The sequence below is a fragment of the Pan troglodytes genome, chromosome 8 (genome assembly GCF_028858775.2).
Source record: "Pan troglodytes isolate AG18354 chromosome 8, NHGRI_mPanTro3-v2.0_pri, whole genome shotgun sequence".
NCBI lineage: Eukaryota > Metazoa > Chordata > Mammalia > Primates > Hominidae > Pan > Pan troglodytes.
In genome coordinates this window covers 59,839,784-59,858,855 of record NC_072406.2, presented here as the reverse complement: position 1 = coordinate 59,858,855, position 19,072 = coordinate 59,839,784, and the positions used below count along the sequence as shown (strand labels likewise).

General features: G+C 48.1%; 1 protein-coding gene across 3 annotated transcripts in view; it reads right to left on the bottom strand.

The window, feature by feature from the left end:
- Positions 1 to 5,250: 5,250 nt before the first annotated feature.
- Positions 5,251 to 19,072, bottom strand: part of LOC738814 (arf-GAP with GTPase, ANK repeat and PH domain-containing protein 5) — a 29,370-nt gene continuing 15,548 nt past the window's right edge. For 2 of the 3 annotated variants that reach the window (XM_063780652.1, XM_054660101.2), the window contains 2 exons: positions 16,707 to 16,742; positions 5,251 to 10,134 (listed from right to left, as the gene is read on the bottom strand). In XM_063780652.1, the coding sequence (XP_063636722.1) occupies positions 8,659 to 10,134; positions 16,707 to 16,742 (1,512 nt within the window). In that variant the 3' untranslated portion in view covers positions 5,251 to 8,658. Of the gene's footprint in view, positions 10,135 to 10,757; positions 10,829 to 11,402; positions 11,405 to 16,706; positions 16,743 to 19,072 lie in introns of all 3 variants that reach the window. The other variant, XM_063780653.1, reaches the window with a different exon arrangement.

The following is a 19,072-nucleotide window of genomic DNA, read 5'->3' as shown; positions in this document are numbered from 1 at the left end:
GGAAACCTCAGGGATTCTCCCTGGACCTGTCAAAGCCCCTTCCTGATTTCTTCTGAGGCTATGTGTCCCCTACTCGCACAAGGGTCCTTTCTATGCCTGTTCCCCTGATAAATGTCATCTGCCTGCTCTAGAATGGCTTCCAGACCCCACAGACCCCCTCCTCATGAGCTCCCACCCTAGGGTACTCTCCACCAGTCCCCTCTTTCAGGAGCTCACCAGACCCAGACAGCCTGTTGTCAGAGCTCAGCCACACAGGAGGACCCTGGCCCACTGCCCAGCCCAGAGCCAGGCCCACCACAGCCTCTGGGGACAACTGCCCTTCCCCCCACCCCCTCCACATGGTCCCCTGCCCATGAGACCCTGCCCTGCTAATTTAATGCACTGCCTTGGTGTGAGCACTGTGATTCTAATGACAACACACCATGGCCTTCTGGGCGAGGCTGGGTCCAGACACAGATCCCAAATGCCTGCTGGGGAGAAGGCAAGAGGCCCGGGAGGCCCAGGACAAGACATGGGTCCCAGGCCCTGGTGCCCTCCCTCTTGGCCTTCCAGCTGCTGCTGCTGTGACCAGATTCCCGTTCACCCAGCCCAGTCCATGGGCCCCAGCAAGCCATCTGTGCCACACAGAGGGCAGACCCCTAAGAGTGGGACCCCTTTCTAGCCAAAGAACATGAGATAGCCCCAAATCCTCCTCAACATGATGGATCCTGGTCTGAGGGGCTGGGCTCAGGTGACTCCTGCAGGGAACTTCACCTGCCTGGATGAGGTCAAGTGTGAATCAGGTGGGGCCTGCCCTCCACCACCCCATCATGGAAGAGGTCCAGCCCACAGTGGGCCCAAGAGGGCTGCCCTTGGACCTAGGGACCCAAGTCAGCATATCCTGAGTCAGAAGGTCAAGTCCAGCCTCCCCTCAGGCAGGGAGAATCTGGCTTTGACAGGAGCAGATAAATTCTCAAGGTGGAATTTGACCAACATACTAGTTTGGCAAGGGACTAGCTGGCTGAATCATTGAGTCAAGGACAGCCAACGTTTCCAATAGCAATTTGCCAACTTAGCAATTACCAATTCTGAAAAACAATTTGTTTATTTGAAACACTTAAATACTTAGGCTGTCTCATGTCTGAAGCACGATGATGCCTTGCGTGATTTAAAGGACAGACGTCACAAATGCCAAGAGTTTTGTGGCGGTCCATCCTGCCAGTGTCTTCTCCCACTTTTGTTCTGTGGATTTGAGCTCACAGTTTGTGCTGTGCCCACCGCCTGCCCACCCTAACGAGACTCCTGGAGACTTGGCTGGCCAGTCACCAGAGGAAGAGGGGCCCAGCAGCATGCCAGCATTCACCCACCTGTGGGTATCAGTCAGGCTCCTGGTGGAAGCCAGAGGACATATTCGAATGGGTACTTGAGGAAAGGGGCTGTTCACAGAAGTGTGGACCGAGTTAAGAAACCAGTAAGAGATGAGGAATGTCCTGGACCAGCAAGAGTGGGAGCTGTTATCTCCCTGGGTCTAGAGGGACAGGAAAGGTGTCCACAGATCCCAAAGAGAGCTGTGGCTGTAGGGGAGGATCATCAGGAGCTGCAGCCATCAGTAGAAAGATGTGGCCACTGCCAAACCAGCAAGGAAGAATCTGAGCGAATAACCACCTCTCCTCTCTCTCTCTCCCACCTCCTATGACATCCTCCACTGTGTGAATTCCACTAGGGCCAGAGAGTGAGGCACCCTGGTGATGCAGTCCAAGAGGGAGTGGGCAGAGAGGAGCCAGTGGGTATGGAGGGGAAACAGAGAAACAGAGAATTCCAGCTCACTCTGCGGGATTTCTGGGTCTGATAGAAACATGGCATTATTATTATTATTATTATTATTATTTTGAGATGGAGTTTTTCTCTTGTTACCCAGGCTGAAGTGCAGTAGCATGATCTCGGCTCACTGCAACTTCTGCCTCCCGCGTTCAAGAGATCCTCCTGCCTCAGCCTCCCGAGTAGCTGGGATTACCAGCACATGCCACCATGCCTTGCTAATTTTTGTATTTTTGGTACAGATGAGGTTTCACCATGTTGAACAGGCTGGTCTTGAACTCCTGACCTCAGGTGATCCACCTGCCTCGGCCTCCCAAAGGGCTGGGATTACAGGCATGAGCCACTGTGCCCAGCCTGCAGCAGCTTAATTTTACAGTGTCCCTTTTCTCCTTCTGGAAACTATATAGAGCAACAACAAGACTGAGGAGGAAGAGGAGGAGGAGGAGGAGGAGGAGGAGGAGGAGGAAGAAAAAGCCCATCATCAATACACACATCAAACTCAACTTCAGAGAAATTAGGAAGCTGGGAAGCCATGTAAACCCAAAAGCAGGAGACACCAGCAGAACCAATGCAGGAAGCCAGGGAAGTGCAGAAGAACAGGGCATGGGGGGCAACCCAGGGGGGAATCTTCACTGTTGCCAGCAACACACATTCCCAGCAGGAGAGGACCCTCAGAGTGAGAACGCAGAGCTGGAGAAGTGAAGAAGGAGCAGGTGGTGCCCGGGGAAGTCCAGGGGTGTGGGATCTGAGAGCACCCCTTCCCAAGAGAGGCGGGAACACTTGGGAAGGCAGGGCTGAGTCCCTGGAGGCTGTATCTGGGAAAGGAGGCTGGCAGTAGAATCTTCCTGAAGCCGAGTGGGTTCTGAGAGGCAGAGGGGCAGTGGTACAGAGGTGAGGCTGACGCTTCTGTGCAGGAAGGGCAGGCTCCTGAGGAAGGGAGCCCCGAATGCTCTCCACTAGATTCCCAGGGAGCCCCACTCCCTCCACAGGGACCTCGCGCTGACATCTGGGAAATGCCATTCATACTGGAACGTCCGACACACTGCCATGAATGTGAGGGTTTTGTGACTGATGGGGTAGGTTTCTCTCTTCCAACTTAATAGTATAATTTCCATTTATTCCTCCCCCAGCCTCCCTGAACATTCACCTCTTAGATAACCACAGTACGGTGATCAGAACCAGGAAATCCACATTCTCATATTTAACTATATTAAAATTATTTCACAAAATAACCAATTTTATTAATTTAATTAAATACATTTAACTAATGTTTAAATATATTTACATAATTTAACTAATTTAAAATGAACATATTCGCTAAACAAAAGACCTTATTGGAGTTTCACCACTTTTTCCACCAATGTCCTTTTTCTGTTCCCAAATTCCACCCAGGATCACGCTGCATTTAGTTATTTCTTAGTCTCTCGCCGTTTTGTAGGACTGCAATAACAGTTCCTCAATCTTTCCTTATCTTTCATAACCATGACATCTTGAACCAGTACTGATCAGTATTTGTGAAATGTTCCTCGATTTGGGATTGTCTGATGTATTTCCATGATTGGACTGAAGTTACGAACTTTTGGCAATTACAGCACAAAAATGATGTGGAATCCTTCCCAGTGCATTCCATCAGAGTTATGGCATTGATAGTGCTTCTTACTGATGATGTTGAACTTGTTCATTTGATTCAGGTTTCTGCTGGGTTTCTCCATTGTAAAGTTACTATCTTTCCCCCTCATAGGGGGAAAGATCTTAGGAGAAATACATGGAGACTATGAAAATTTTGTATTTTCTCAAACTTTAAAATTTTTTTTCAGGCCAGGCGCAGTGGCTCATGCCTGTAATCCTAGCACTTTGGGAAGCCGAGGTGGGTGGATCACCTGAGGTCAGGAGTTCAAAACCAGCTTGATCAACATGGAGAAACCCCATACCTACTAAAAATACAAAATTAGCCAGGCATGGTGGTGCATGCCTGTAATCCCAGCTACTCAGGAGGCTGAGGAAAGAGAATCGCTTGAACCCGGGAGGAGAGGCTGCAGTGAGCTGAGATCGTGCCATTGCACTCCAGCCTGGATAACAAGAGCAAAAGTCCATCACACACACACACACACACACACAAAAAAAAAGGCCAGCCGCAATGGCTCACACCTGTAATCCCGGCACTTTGGGAGGCCAAGGTGGGTGGATCACCTGAGGTCAGGAGTTGGAGACCAGCCTGACCAACATGGAGAAACCCCATCTATACTAAAATAAAATACAAAATTAGCTGGGCATGGTGGTGCATGCCTGTAATCCCAGCTACTCAGGAGGCTGAGGCAGTAGAATTGCTTGAACATCGGAGGTGGAGGTTGCCGTGAGCCGAGATCCTGCCATTGCACTCCAGCCTGGCCAACAAAAGCAAACCTCCATCTCAAAAAAGAAAAAAAAAAAAAAAACACCTATTTTGACAGCCGGGCATGGTGGCTCACACCTGTAATCCCAGCACTTTGGGAGGCCAAGGCAGGCGGATCACCTGAAGTCAGGAGTTCAAGACCAGCCTGGCGAACATGGTGAAACCCCGTCTCTACTAAACATACAAAAATTAGTTGGGCATGGTGGCATGTGCCTGTAAGTTCCAGCTACTTGGGAGGCTGAGGCAGGAGAATCGCTTGCACCCAGAAGGCAGAGGTTGCAGTGAGCTGAGACAGCGCCATTGCACTCCAGCCTGGGCAATAGAGTGAGGGATCTCAAAAAATTATAATAAAAAATAATAATTCTATTTTGAATTGTGGTAAAATACACATAAAATTTACTACCTTAACCACTTCTAAGTGGCAGTTGGAACAGGGGTCAAGGAGAGCCCTTGGGTTGGGTAATGTAGAGTATATTCACATTGCCATGCAACCAGTCTCCGGAACTTTCTCATCTGACAAAACCAAAACTCTATATCCACTAAGCAACTTCCCATTTTCTCCCTTCCCCATGTCCCTGGCAACCCCCGTTCTACTTTCTGTTTCTATTAGTTTGCTTACTCAGTCTGGACGCTTCACATAAGTGAAGGAACACTGTATTTGTCTTTTTCTAACTGGCTTATTTCACTTAGCATAATGTCCTCAATGTTCATCCATGTTGTAGCATGTGTTAGAATTTCCTTCCTTTTTAAGGCTGAAGAATATTTTATTGTATGTATATACCACATTTTATCAATTCATCTGCCTATGGACAATTAGGCTGCATCCATCTTTTGACAAGTGTGAATACCACTGCTATAAATATCAGTGTACAAATATTTCTATGAGACTTTGCTTTCAATTATTTTGGCTATATACCCAGAAGTGATATTGCCGGATCATTTGGTAATTCTATTTTTAATTTTTTGAGAAACTGCCTGTCCTGTGCTGAGCAGGTCTATATAAACCTACTCGCAAAGGCCAAGGAACCTGAGATACCAAAGAAAGAGGCTGACAAATCCAGTTTCTCAGAAAGAAACATTTAATAGGCGTTTATGAACAGAAGCCAAGTCAGGGATGGCACCAAGATAAGATGGTGGATCCCTGCACCATTACCCCCACCTCCCCGACCCAGGGCTTATATAGAATAGGGAAAGGGTAATGCGGGCTTCAGCAGGGATGTGTATGGCCAGACATGGTGGCTCACGCCTGTAATCCCAGCTCTTTGGGAGGCCAAGGTGGGCAGATCACCTGAGGTCAGGAGTTCCAGACCAGCCTGGCCAACATGGTAAAACCTCGTCTCTACTACAAATACAAAAATTAGCCAGGCGTGGTGGCAGGCGCCTGTAATCCCAGTTACTCGGGAAGCTGAGGCAGGAGAATCGCTTGAACCCAGGAGGTGAAGTTTGCAGTGAGCTGAGATTGTGCCACTGCAGTCCAATCTGGGAGACAGAGTGAGACTCAGTCTCAAAAAATAAAAAATATATTTTTTAAAAAGATAAAATAGAAATCATAGATGAATTCTTGGAACTGGAATTAATCAGAACATGGCAGATTAGCATCCAAGATGGAATTGCTTTATTCTCATTCAAGGTTTCCCTCATTTTTCACTCTCCCCATGCTGGTCACCTTGCTGTTTGTTCCTCAAACACATATGAAATGCGTTTCTGTCTTGGCAGTCATCCTGCTACCTGTAATGTCAGCACTGCTTTCTGTTGTCCCTTCAGTCAGGTCACTGTTCAAATAGCTCTCTAGACAGGCTCTTCCTTATCATTCTACTTAAAATAGCCCCCAATCACTCTGTGTCCCTTTAGCCTGCTTCCTCTTCCTGCTATTTCATACTACCTGAAAAAATACTTGAACTTCCTAGAACATAAGCTCATAAAAGCAAGAACTGTGCTCCACCTCTCCTCTACCCCAGCACTCAGAAGAGCAACAGAGTCAGCATCCAGTGAGTGTTCATGAATCAAGTCACTGCTTGGCAGAATTCAGCACTGGGACCACAGCCTCGCCTATCTTCAACTCTTTCTCTTTCTGCTTTTCCTCCTCCCACTCTAGTAGCCACTCTTCTGGGGGCTTGTCCCTTAAATGATTAGTCCTTACTGACCTATTTTCTGTCTACTTTATCTCTTTTTGAGAGAGGGTCTCACTCTGTTGCCCAGGCTGGAGTGCAGTGGCATGAATATGGGTCACTGCAGCCTCCACCACCTGGGCTCAAGTGATCTTCCTGCCTCAGCCTGCCATGCCATGTAACTTGGGCCACAGGCATGTGCCACCATGTCCAGCTAATTTCTTGATTTTTTTTTTTTTGGTAGAAATGCGTCTCACTTTATTGCCCAGTCTGGTCTTGAACTCCTACACTCGAGCAGTCCTCTCAACTTGGCCTCCCAAAGTGCTGGGATTACAGGCATGAGATACTGTACCTGGTCTTATTTTTTCTTTTCTTAAGATACAGGGTCTCACCATCTGGCCCAGGCTGGACTCAAACTGCTGAGCTCAAGTAATTCCCCCACCTCAGCCTCCGAAGTAGCTAGGACTAAAGGCATGAAACCACCATGCTTGGCTTGTCCAATTTCATTCTACACACTTTCTCGGTATTTCAACAGCTGCTGTTGCTCTTCATTCTGTAGCTCTACATCAGATTCATGCTCTAGTCCTGTATATCCAAATGATGACTAGAGGCTGCCGGCTCTGCTCTTTCAAAGGCACAATGAGCGTAGCCCGTCTACAAAACTCTCCCTTTTCCAATCCAGCTTTCCCTCCTGCATCACCTATCTCTCTACATCTGGAACCATCGGCAGCTGCCTTCCTAAGGCACCTCGGTCTGGCATTCGGAAAACCACCCTGTCTTGCCAGAGCCTCTTGGTCTTGGGTAGCAAAAGCTGTATGCAATCTAAATCAAGCTTTCAATCATGAGAAATCACATTCCTTCTTTTCCCTTTGTAATATACTCGTGTTTTTTTTTCCTTTCTCAATAAGCAAATTGTACCACCATCTTATTCTGAGATGCTCCTTTTTAAAAGCTGTAGATCACATTAATGGAAGTGTTTACTGCTGGGAATATTTTCCATGTGCAATGATCTGTAACCCTCTTTTTCTTTTTTTTTGAGACCGAGTCTCGCTCTGTTGCCCAGGCCGGAGTGCAGTGGCACAATCTCTGCTCACTGCAAGCTTTGCCTCCTGAGTTCATGCCATTCTCCTGCCTCAGCCTCCCAAGTAGCTGGGACTACAGGTGCCCGCCACCACGCCCAGCTAATTTTTTTTTTTTGAGATGGAGTCTCGCTTGGTCGCCCAGGCTGGAGTGCAGTGGTGCAATCTCAGCTCATTGCAAGCTCCGCCTCCTGGGTTCATGCCATTCTCCTGCCTCAGCCTCCCGAGTAGCTGGGACTACAGGTGCCCGCCACCACACCTGGCTAATTTTTTTTTTTTTTTTTTTTTTTGTATTTTTAGCAGAGATGGGGTTTCACCATGTTAGCCAGGATGGTCTTGATCTCCTGACCTCATGATCCGCCTGCCTCGGCCTCCCAAAGTGCTGGGATTACAGGTGTGAGCCACCACGCCTGGCCATGCCCAGCTAATTTTTTGTATTTTTTAGTAGAGATGGGGTTTCATGATGTTAGCCAGGATGGTCTCGATCTCCTGACCTGGTGATCAGTCCGCCTAGGCCTCCCAAAGTGCTAGGATTACAGGTGTGAGCCACTGCGCCCAGCCGAACTGTAACTCTCTTATCTCAACTAGCTGACATTACTTCACATCCAGTTCAATTTATAAATTAAGAGAGGTGCCATGGGCTGGGCACGGTGGCTCACGCCTGTAATCCCAACACTTTGGGAGGCCGAGGCAGGTGGATCATGAGGTCAGGAGTTCGAGACCATCCTGGCTAACATGGTGAAACCACGTCTCTACTAAAAATACAAAAAATTAGCCAGGTGTGGTGGCAGGCACCTGTAGTCCCAGCTACCTGAGAGGCTGAGACAGGAGAATGGTGTGAATCCGGGAGGCAGAGCTTGCAGTGAGCAGATATCACGCCACTGCACTCCAGCTGGGGCAACAGAGCAAAACATCATCCAAAAAAAAAATAAAAATAAAAATGAAAAAGAGGTGCCATGTGTACAAAAATCAATGCATATTTATGAACTTTTTTTCAAATATATTTTCACACATTTTATCTAAATACATAATACAGAAGCCTGTGTGACTTGGGCAATGTGGCCAGGAGGGCCTGAGACTAACACATCCACCTTGGCAAAAGGACATAAAATATGTCTTATGGTCAGAAAAATCAACATTTTGTGTATTTACTTAGTTTACGAAAAGTACTGAAAATGCTATTACTAGCTGAATTTGTGATTTCCTTTTGAAATTCTGAGTTATCCTTATTTTTCCCATTTTGTTTTTGCACCAAGGAGACTGCAGTCAAATAAAACAGATACTACACGCACTCGTCGGGGCAGCCGTACTGCAGAAGCACGTTGATGCACTCCTGGCTGGAGGCCTGCCGGGCGTAGGTCAGCGCTGTGTTCCCGTGGGCATCTCGGGCCATGACGTCCACCCCGTACCAGATCAGGAGCTGTGCCAGGACCACATTCCCCTTGCGGCAGGCCAGATGGAGCGTCGTGCAGCCGTCTCCCTCCCCACAGGTCTCGTTCACCTCCTCACGGGACCCATGTGCCAGCAGCAGGATGGCTGTCTGCAGGTCCTCATCAGCGGTGGCCCGCAGCAGGTGCTGGCCCAGGGACAGATCAGTGCAGGGTAGTGGGGCCAGAAAGAGCTTCTCCTCATATTTGGAACGGATCCACTGTTCCTTCTCCTCCCTCATGGACTTTACTGAGGGTTTTGTCCGCCCCTGGCTGCTCCCTTCCCAGATGCTGTTGGCTAGGTCATTGCCAATAAATGACATAACCTTCCTGAGCTCAACTGGCCAGTCATCCAGCTCCAGAGATCGCACACGGGAAAGGCGGGTGCCAAGACTGCGGTGGATTCCTGAGCATTCAATACACATGAGGACTCCCAAGTTCAAACTGGCCCACTTAGGATTCTGGGTCTCACAGTCCACACAGTGGGAGTTCCCACGCATGTTTTGGATCAACTGCAGGGCCATGGCCTCACTCTGGCTGGTCAGCTGGGACTTGCTTTTACTGCTCTCGCATGACTGCAGGCTGGCCAGGATCTGGCTCTGGATGGCTTGGACCCATGCATCCCGCTCCTCATACGTCGTGGCTTCAAAGTGCCACATTTGGCCAGTGACAGACACAATCATAAAGTTGTTGGTGCTTTTCTTCTTTAGGTGTTTCTTTTTATTGGCATGAGGAGAGGGGGGCGGGTTGAGCTTGGGGCTGGTGGTGCTGGAGATACTGGGGCTGAAGCATATGGAGTCACCCAGCCCGGTGTCCATGTCCTTGGATAGGCCATTGCTTTTAGAGCTGGAGATGGGTGCGCAGGCCGATGTGCCTAGGGATGGCCACTTTCCTGGGACTTTGATGGTAGATGTCTGAAGGTCAATCTCTTTTTTATGAATATTCTTCATATAATCACCTAAGCTTGAATAATAGGTGAGCACGCCATTGGAACACAGGGTGACATATTTCTTTTTCCATGTCTTCAGCCATTTCCCACTTCGCTTTAAGAGCATGCCCTGTTTAATGGGGATGGCTCTGCCGCTCCTGATGGTGTCAGCGTGATTCTCCGGGGCTTTCCTCTCTTTGTCTGGGTCAGTCCCTTTCTCAGATGTAAACAGGTTGGACCAGCGCATGGACCGCTTGCAAACGGGCGTGGGTGTGTTGGCAGTGGGAGGAACACTGAACTGAAGGTCCTCCTGGCTGGTGCTGGGAGTCGATGGAATGGAGGAGGAATAGTTATTTAAACTCCCACCTCCATTTCTTTTCTTCGTAATGTGCACGGTGGAAACCTGTGTGGAACAGAAGGAGGAATGGCTTCAAAAATTGGGTAGTGGCTTGCAGGGTCCTATAGACAGCTCACAATTACCTTTTAAAAAGATACATTTTCTGGGCCAGGCATGGTGGCTCACACCTGTAATCCCAGCACTTTGGGAGGCCAAGGTGGGTGGATCACGAGGTCAGGAGTTCAAGACCATCCTGGCCAACATGGTGAAACCCTGTCTTTACCAAAAAAAAAAAAAAAAGAAAAAAGAAAAAAAAATTAGCTGGGCATGGTGGCACACGCCTGTAATTCCAGTTACTCGGGAGGCTGAGGCAGGAGAATTGCTTGAACAGGGACCTGGGAGGCAGAGCCTGCAGTGAGCCAAGATCGCGCGATTGCACTCCAGCCTGGGCTACAGAAAGAGAGTCCATCAAAAAAAAAAAAAAAAAAGATATATTTTCTGTTGTTTGGATAGTATATTTACTCATACTAGCTCACTAACTAAACAGAGCTGCAGATCAGTTCTTACTCCAGCACATTCTTTTTATAACACTTAAGATGACTAAATGCAACATGAAATGGGGAAGATTTAAAAAAAGATGGCTTTGACTTCGGCATGAAACAGATACAAGTGTACGATGACAATACAACCTCAATAAAAGTGCCACTTAGCGCAAATGAGTGTAACTGTTCATCAAGTGTCCTCAAAGATCTATCTGCATCTGTATAAAATAAGAAAGCGCATTACTTCAAAAACTGTTAATATCTTGGTATAATATTTGTTTAGTAAAATACTGCCTCCTGTGTGCTTTGGTGTTTACTTTACCAAAGCAGTTTTTACGAATTCTTCTCCTGGATCCTGACTTGCAGAGGCTTTCCTGACTTCTTCTTTCTCAGCACATCATGGCCTGTACCGTGAAGCCTTTTATATGATAACCAGTCAGAAATGCCCATGAGTGTTGGCTCTCCCTAACAGGCCATGGCAATAAACCAAACATATTTTCACTCTTCTAACCACACATTGAAACACAAGAACGTTCTACAAAGCAGTAGTAGTAAACTTTAATAAATGTAAATGTGATTCAGATTTCCCAGCTTCCTTTCTCTTTAGTTCTCTGTAGTACACTCTCATGATGTATTTATGTATTTTCTGTTGTCTGAATGACAAACTCATCTGCCTTTTTAAGAGGCCAGTCTTTGAGGAACTTTAAACTTTGTAAAACTAATGCATTGTGCCTGTGTATAAACCAGTGGTTCTCCAAATGTGCTCTGTGGACCTCTCGGGATCCCGAAGACCCCTTCCAGAAGGCCTAAGAGGTCGTAACTGTTCTTTTTTTTTTTTTTTGAGACCAAGTTTTACTCTTGTTGCCCAGGCTGGAGTGCAATGGTGCGATCTCGGCTCATGGCAACCTTTGCCTCCCAGGTTCAAGTGATTCTCCTACCCCAGCCTCCTAAGTAGCAGGGATTACAGGCACCTGCCACCACTCCTGGCTAAGTTTTGTATTTTTAGTAGAGATGTGGTTTCACCATGTTGGCCAGGCTGGTCTTGAACTCCTAACCTCAGGCGATCCACTTGCCTCGGCCTCCCAAAGTGCTGGGATTACAGGCCTGAGCCACTGTGCCTGGCCAACACTGTTCTGAATCATACTAATTAAACCTGAGAAAGCTGATGAAAATTTTAAAAAATTTGTGAAAGTAATACAAAGTCATTGCCTGCTTTTTCGTTGACACTTGCCATGATTGTATAAAAGCAAAAGTAGGTACAATGGCTGGTTTCTCAGCATAAATCAAGGCAGTGGTACCAATTACAATAGTAGTCATTCTATTCTTCACTGTCCCCTACAGGTAAAAAATATAGCCTGAATTTCTTAAGAACATCTTTGATGAAGCAGTAAAAATTAATGTTGTTAAATCTTGACATGTCTCTAATATTCTGAATAAGTGGAAAGTTAACGAGAAGCGCTTTTTTTTGTTTTTAAAGAATCCGTGGCTCTCTCCCTCTCCCGTCTCCCTCTCCCTCTCCCGTCTCCCTCTCCCTCTCCCGTCTCCCTCTCCCTCTCCCTCTCCCGTCTCCCTCTCCCGTCTCCCTCTCCCTCTCCCGTCTCCCTCTCCCTCTCCCGTCTCCCTCTCCCTCTCCCGTCTCCCTCTCCCTCTCCCGTCTCCCTCTCCCGTCTCCCTCTCCCTCTCCCTCTCCCATCTCCCTCTCCCGTCTCCCTTTCCCGTCTCCCTCTCCCGTCTCCCTCTCCCTCTCCTTTCCACGGTCTCCCTCTCATGCCGGGCCAAAGGTGGACTGTGCTGCTGCCATCTCGGCTCGCTGCAGCCTCCCTGCCTGATTCTCCTGCCTCAGCCTGCCGAGTGCCTGCGATTGCAGGCGCGCGCCGCCACGCCTGACTGGTTTTCATGTTTTTTTGATGGGGACGGGGTTTCGCTGTGTTGGCCGGACTGGTCTCCAGCTCCTAGCCGCGAGTGATCCGCCAGCCTCGGCCTCCCGAGGTGCCGGGATTGCAGATGGAGTCTCATTCACTCAGTGCTCAATGGTGCCCAGGCTGCAGTGCAGTGGCGTGATCTCGGCTCGCTACGGCCTCCACCTCCCAGCTGCCTGCCTTGGCCCCCCAAAGTGCCAAGATTGCAGCCTCTGCTCGGCCGCCACCCCGTCTGGGAAGTGAGGAGCGTCTCTGCCTGGCTGCCCATCGTCTGGGATGTGAGGAGCCCCTCTGCCTGGCTGCCCAGTCTGGAAAGTGAGGAGCATCTCTGCCCGGCCGCCATCCCACCTGGGAAGTGAGGAGCGCCTCGTCCCGGCCGCCATCCCATCTAGGAAGTGAGGAGCGTCTCTGCCCGGCAGCCCATCGTCTGAGATGTGGGGAGCGCCTCTGCCCCGCCGCCCCATCTGGGATGTGAGGAGCGCCTCGGCCCGGCCGCGACCCCATCTGGGAGGTGAGGAGCGTCTCTGCCCGGCCGTCCCATCTGAGAAGTGAGGAGCCCCTCCGCCTGGCTGCCACCCCGTCTGGGAAGTGAGGAGCGTCTCCGCCTGGCAGCCACCCTGTCCGGGAGGTGAGGGGCGCCTCTGCCCGGCCGCCCCTACTGGGAAGTGAGGAGCCCCTCTGCCCAGCCAGGAGCCCCTCTGCCCAGCCAGCCGCCCTGTCCGGGAGGGAGGTGGGGGGGTCAGCCCCCCACCCGGCCAGCCGTCCCATCCGGGAGGGAGGTGAGGGGCTCAGCCCCTCGCCCGGCCAGCCGCCCCGTCCGGGAGGGAGGTGGGGGGGGTCAACCCCCCACCCAGCCAGCCGCCCCGTCCGGGAGGCAGATGGGGGGGTCAGCCCCCCGTCTGGCCAGCCACCGGGTCTGGGAGCTGAGGGGTGCCTCTGCCCAGCCGCCCCTACTGGGAAGTGAGGAGCCCCTCTGCCCAGCCAGGAGCCCCTCTGCCCAGCCAGCCGCCTCGTCCGGGAGGGAGGTGGGGGGGTCAGCCCCCCACCCTGCCAGCCATTCCATCCGGGAAGGAGGTGGGGGGGTCAGTCCCCCGCCCGGCCAGCCGCTCCGTCCGGGAGGGAGGTGGGGGGGGTCAGCTTCCCTGCCCGGCCAGCCGCCCCGTCCGGGAGGGAGGTGGGGGGCTCAGCCCCCCGCCCGGCCAGCCGCCCCGTCCGGGAGGTGAGGGGCGCCTCTGCCCGGCCGCCCCTACTGGGAAGTGAGGAGCCCCTCTGCCCGGCCAGCCGCCCCGTCCGGGAGGGTGGTGGGGGGCTCAGCCCCCCGCCCGGCCAGCCGCTCCGTCCGGGAGGGAGGTGGGGGGGGTCAGCGCCCCCCCCCGGCCAGCCGCCCCGTCCGGGAGGGAGGTGGGGGGGGTCAGCCCCCTGCCCAGCCAGCCGCCCCGTCCGGGAGGGAGGTGGGGGACTCAGCCCCATGCCCGGCCAGCCGCCCCGTCCGGGAGGGAGATGGGGGGGTCAGCCCCCTGCCTGGCCAGCCACCCGGTCCGGGAGCTGAGGGGCGCCTCTGCCTGGCCGCCCGTACTGGGAAGTGAGGAGCCCCTCTGCCCGGCCACCACCCCATCTGGGAGGTGTACCCAACAGCTCATTGAGAATGGGCCATGATGACGATGGCGGTTTTCTGGAGTAGAAAGGGGGGCAAGGTGGGGGAAAAGATTGAGAAATCGGATGGTTGCCGTGTCTGTGTAGAAATAAGTAGACATGGGAGACTTTTCATTTTGTTCTGTACTAAGAAAAATTCTTCTGCCTTGGGATCCTGTTGATCTACGACCTTACCCCCAACCCTGTGCTCTCTGAAACATGTGCTGTGTCCACTCAGGGTTAAATGGATTAAGGGCGGTGCAAGATGTGCTTTGTTAAACAGATGCTTGAAGGCAGCATGCTCCTCAAGAGTCATCACCACTCCCTAATCTCAAGTACCCAGGGACACAAACACTCTGCCTAGGAAAACCAGAGACCTTTGTTCACTTGTTTGTCTGCTGACCTTCCCTCCACTAGTGTCCTATGACCCTGCCAAATCCCCCTCTGTGAGAAACACCCAAGAATGATCAATAAAAAAAAAAAAAAAAAAAAAAAAAAAAAAAAAAAGAATCCGTGATTTAACTGTGAACTGAAAAATCACTTTTTTCACAGAACATCATTTTTATTTAAAAGTACAACTGGGCCAGTGCAGTGGCTCACGCTTGTAAAATCCCAGCACTTTGAGAGGCCAAAGCAGGCAGATGGCCTGAGCTCTTTCAGGAGTTCGGGACCAGCCTAGGCAACATAACAAAACCCTGTCTCTATCAAACATATAAGAAAATTAGCCTGGCGTGGTGCCACACATCTGTGGTCCCAGCTACACAGGAGCCTGAGGTGAGAGGATTGCTTGAGCTGAGATCATGCCAATGCACTCCAGCCAAGTGACAGAGTGAAACTCGGTCTAAAAAACCAGTTCAACTATCACTCTCAAAAATAAATGAAGTGAGAGGTTGTCACTTCAAGGGAAATACCTATTTGTTCCCAATGATAAAATTTAAGCTTTCCTGTGGACTTTGAAAAACTTGTTCCTTCTACTGTAGGCTTGGCAGCTTTTCAATACTTAAAGGCATGTTAAAGTAAGATTGGTGGTTAAACTAAAAGTGATTTTTGACACAATAAAACATAAACCAATATATTCCAAGTAACTAATGCATGATATTATAAATGCAAGTATGGAGCAAAAGATCCATTTACTGTGCAAGAAAGATCAATGAGTACTGATGGAATAAATTTATTAATATGTAAAATGCCACCGTAACTAATTTAAGAAACCACCACTTGTGAAGTTTTGATTTAGTGTTTTAACAAATACCCACAACTGTCTGAAAACTTTAAAAATACACCTTCTACCAACTACATATTTGCATGAGGTTAGGTCATCTTATTGCTTCTTTTTTTCTTTTTTTGAGACAGAGTCTCTCTCTGTCACCCAGGCTGGGGTGCAATGGCGAGATCTCGGCTCACTGCAACCTCCACCTCCCAGGCTCAAGCGATTCTCCTGCCTCAGCCTCCCAAGTAACTGGGACTACAGGCATGCACTACCATGCTCAGCCATTTTTTGTACTTTCAGTAGAGGCGGGTTTTACCATGTTGGTCGGGCTGGTCTCAAACTCCTGACCTCAAGTGATCCACCCACCTCGGCCTCCCAAAATGCTGGGATTACACGTGTGAACCACTGCGCTCCACCAGCTTATTGCTTTTTTTGTTTGTTTGTTTAGACAGAGTCTTGCTCTGTCACCCAGGCTGCAGTGCCATGGCACGATCTCAGCTCTCTGCAACCTCCGCCTCCCAAGTTCAAGTGGTTCTCCTGCCTCAGCCTCCAGAATAGGTGGGACTACAGGTGCGTGCCACCACGCCCAGCTAAGTTTTTGTATTTTCAGTAGAGACGGGGTTTCGCCGTGTTAGCCAGGATGGTCTCGATCTCCTGACCTTGTGATCCGCCCGCCTCAGCCTCCCAAAGTGCTGGGATTACAGGCGTAAGCCACCGTGCCCAGCCTCTTATTGCTTCTTTAAAGCAAATTGCAAAGAAAGCTCTAGAGAATCCATTTGTCTCCTATTAAGCTCAACATGAAAGACTTTAAATAATATAAACACATGACACACTTTTTACTCAACTTTTTGTTGTAGAAAAGTTTTTTTTCAATGAAAAATTTCTGTTAACAATACTGTTCTCAAGGAATATTTTCTGTTGTTATAACCTGGGTCATGGGTTACTACTGACATCTAGTTGGTAGAGGCCATGAATACTACTAAACTCTCTGCAATGCACAAGACAGTCCTCACAACAAAGCATTATCTAGCCCATAATATCAACAGTGGTAAGGCTGTGAAATCTAAACTAAAAATAGATTTTGAAAAAATTTCAATTGTGTAATTCTACCACACTAAATATCAATATAATCAATATAAACACATACTCTTTGAGATTCTCAATCATTTAAGAATTATGAGAGTCTTAAGGAACAAAGAAAATACAAATAATTTGCTTCGATATTTTAGTAGGCACAATACAGCTTATGATGTCTGGAGCTGTGACCTAACACTGAGCTTGATATCTTTCAAAGTAATTAGCTAGAATAACAAGGCAGGTTTCTAAAAAGCTCACCTTTGTGTGATATGATGAGGTATCTCCAAGGTCACACTGTGGAAGGAAAAAAAATTCATAACAATAGATGTTATCATTTGTTAGGCCTGAAGACATTTTTTAAAAGGGGGGCAGAGGAAACTCTCCTAGCGGCCCTGAAATTCAAATCTTCTAGTTCAGAACAGTACCATAAGGGCACTTTGTTTTCATTTCTTTGTTTTTTACAAAAATATGAGAACCAAAATGCAAGGAAATATGCCGTTAGAAGATGCGTTTCTGTTGGTGATTACAATATATAAATAATAACAGATTTCCCTGTTATATGCTTTTCTACCCACGAAACCTTTCGTCCCATGCGGTTTAATTTATGTATTTATTTATTTTTTGACCCAGAGTCTGTCTCTTTTGCTCAGACTGGACTGCAGTGGTGCCATCTTGACTCCTCACAACCTCCACTACCCAGGTTCAAGCGATTCTCATGCCTCAGCCTCCCAAGGAGCTGGGACTACAAGTTTGCACCACTATGCCCAGATAATTTTTTTTTTTTTTACGGTGGGGGTGGATGGAGTTTCGCTCTTGTTGCCCAGGCTGGAGTGCAATGGTGTGATCTCGGCTCACCACAACCTCTGCCTCCCGGGTTCAAGAGATTCTCCTGCCTCAGCCTCCCAAGTGGCTGGGATTACAGGCATGTACCACCACGCCCAGCTAATTTTGTAGAGTGAAGCTCAAAACAACTGAGGGAAGGCAAATCTCAATTCTACTAACAGGTCTACACAATATGAGCACTTTTTAAAAAGCCTGTAACATTAGCAGGTAAGATGGATATGTCTATAGTGCTTCAAGTAGTTTTCATCTCTGAAATAATTTTAAAATCACAGAATTTAAAGTTACATGCTGGAAAGGACCAATGACCTTATGTGACATTTAATTCAACACTCATTTTACAGATCAGGGAAACAGACCTTAAAACTGACTTGCCCAAGGTCCCACCAAATAGGAGCAGTTTCTCGTCCTAAACTCAAACTAAGCAGTGGCTCTCAAACTTTGCTGCACATTAAAATCGCCTGAGAAGCTTTAATATCTGCCCCATCTTCAACATGAGACATTTTAATTTAATTAGTATTGGGTATGGCTTTGGGCATCAAGGTTCTTGGTAAACGTTTCCCAGGTGATTTCAATCAGCAGCAAAATTTGGAATGATTGAGCTGGGGTGAAAATCAGAATCTTCTGGGATGCTTTTCTTCACAGAAAGATGCCTCACATCCATCCCGATTTTCCTAAAAGGCTTCTCAGTGCCTAGAGACAGAGGGAAAGTGGAGATGGGAAGATACATGTGTTTGCAGACTTGTATTTTGAAAAAAACCTTGCATAAGTGATCTCAGCGAGTTCCACCTATCCCACTGACAACAGTGCACTACTGATTCATGATAAAACATTTTTCAAAATATCTTCTTGAAGACAATTTGCCCTATTAATTTGTTCAATAACTTTATTTCACCAATAGTGAATACACCAAATGATTATTTCTCAAACTTGCTGGTGGCAAATTAAAACTTACTATACTCTCAAAAGTAGACTTCTAAAAAGTAGAATAATGAGGAAAAAAGCACAAAATTAGTTTCGGCAAAATTAATCTTCAAAGCTGCTTTTGAATTATATGCTAACATATCAAAATCTTTGGAACTCAGAAGAAGCCAGGGACTCTAGTCAAAGTAATTTTTGTGTATGTGTGCTCAAAGATTTAAGAGACTTGGCTGACTACAGACATTTAGTGATTACTCAATAGGTCCCAAAGCTCAGGACTTGAGACAGAGTTTGAGTCCAGTTTTTGTTCGAAACACAATTTCCTCTCAACTATTGTTAAAAGGGAGGGAGGAAAGTGACATTATTATGAGTGTAAACTTGCCACTTTTAATTGAAGTAAAAGTTATTGACAATTGAATTAGCTAAAAAGGCTAGTGCATTTGAAACAAAATTGTTTATAAGCTAGTTATGTTTACAGAATGAAAAGTTAAATTAAAGATAAAGACATTAATATTCTAAATTAGCACTTTCCAAACTGTGTTCTAAAAATCAAGACTAATAACCCAAGGAGATAAGAATAATGTACACTGGACAGCCCCTGTGGAGCTGGTGGTGGTGTTGGTTGTTGTTCCTTTTAAAATAAACTTCATCTCGGGGTGCTCTCAAAGCGCATCTTTGTGGCCCACGAGGTGCTCATGCACAATGGGAGAAATTCAAATGCAGATACACTGTGGTGCCAGAAGAAGAAAAGCTGTTCCTTCTTCCAAGGATAATGTGCAAAGTAGTGCACACTGATTTGGGCCTATGATGCAGTGAAAAACTAAGTTTCCACAAAAAACATTCAATAAAGGGAACCTATCCTT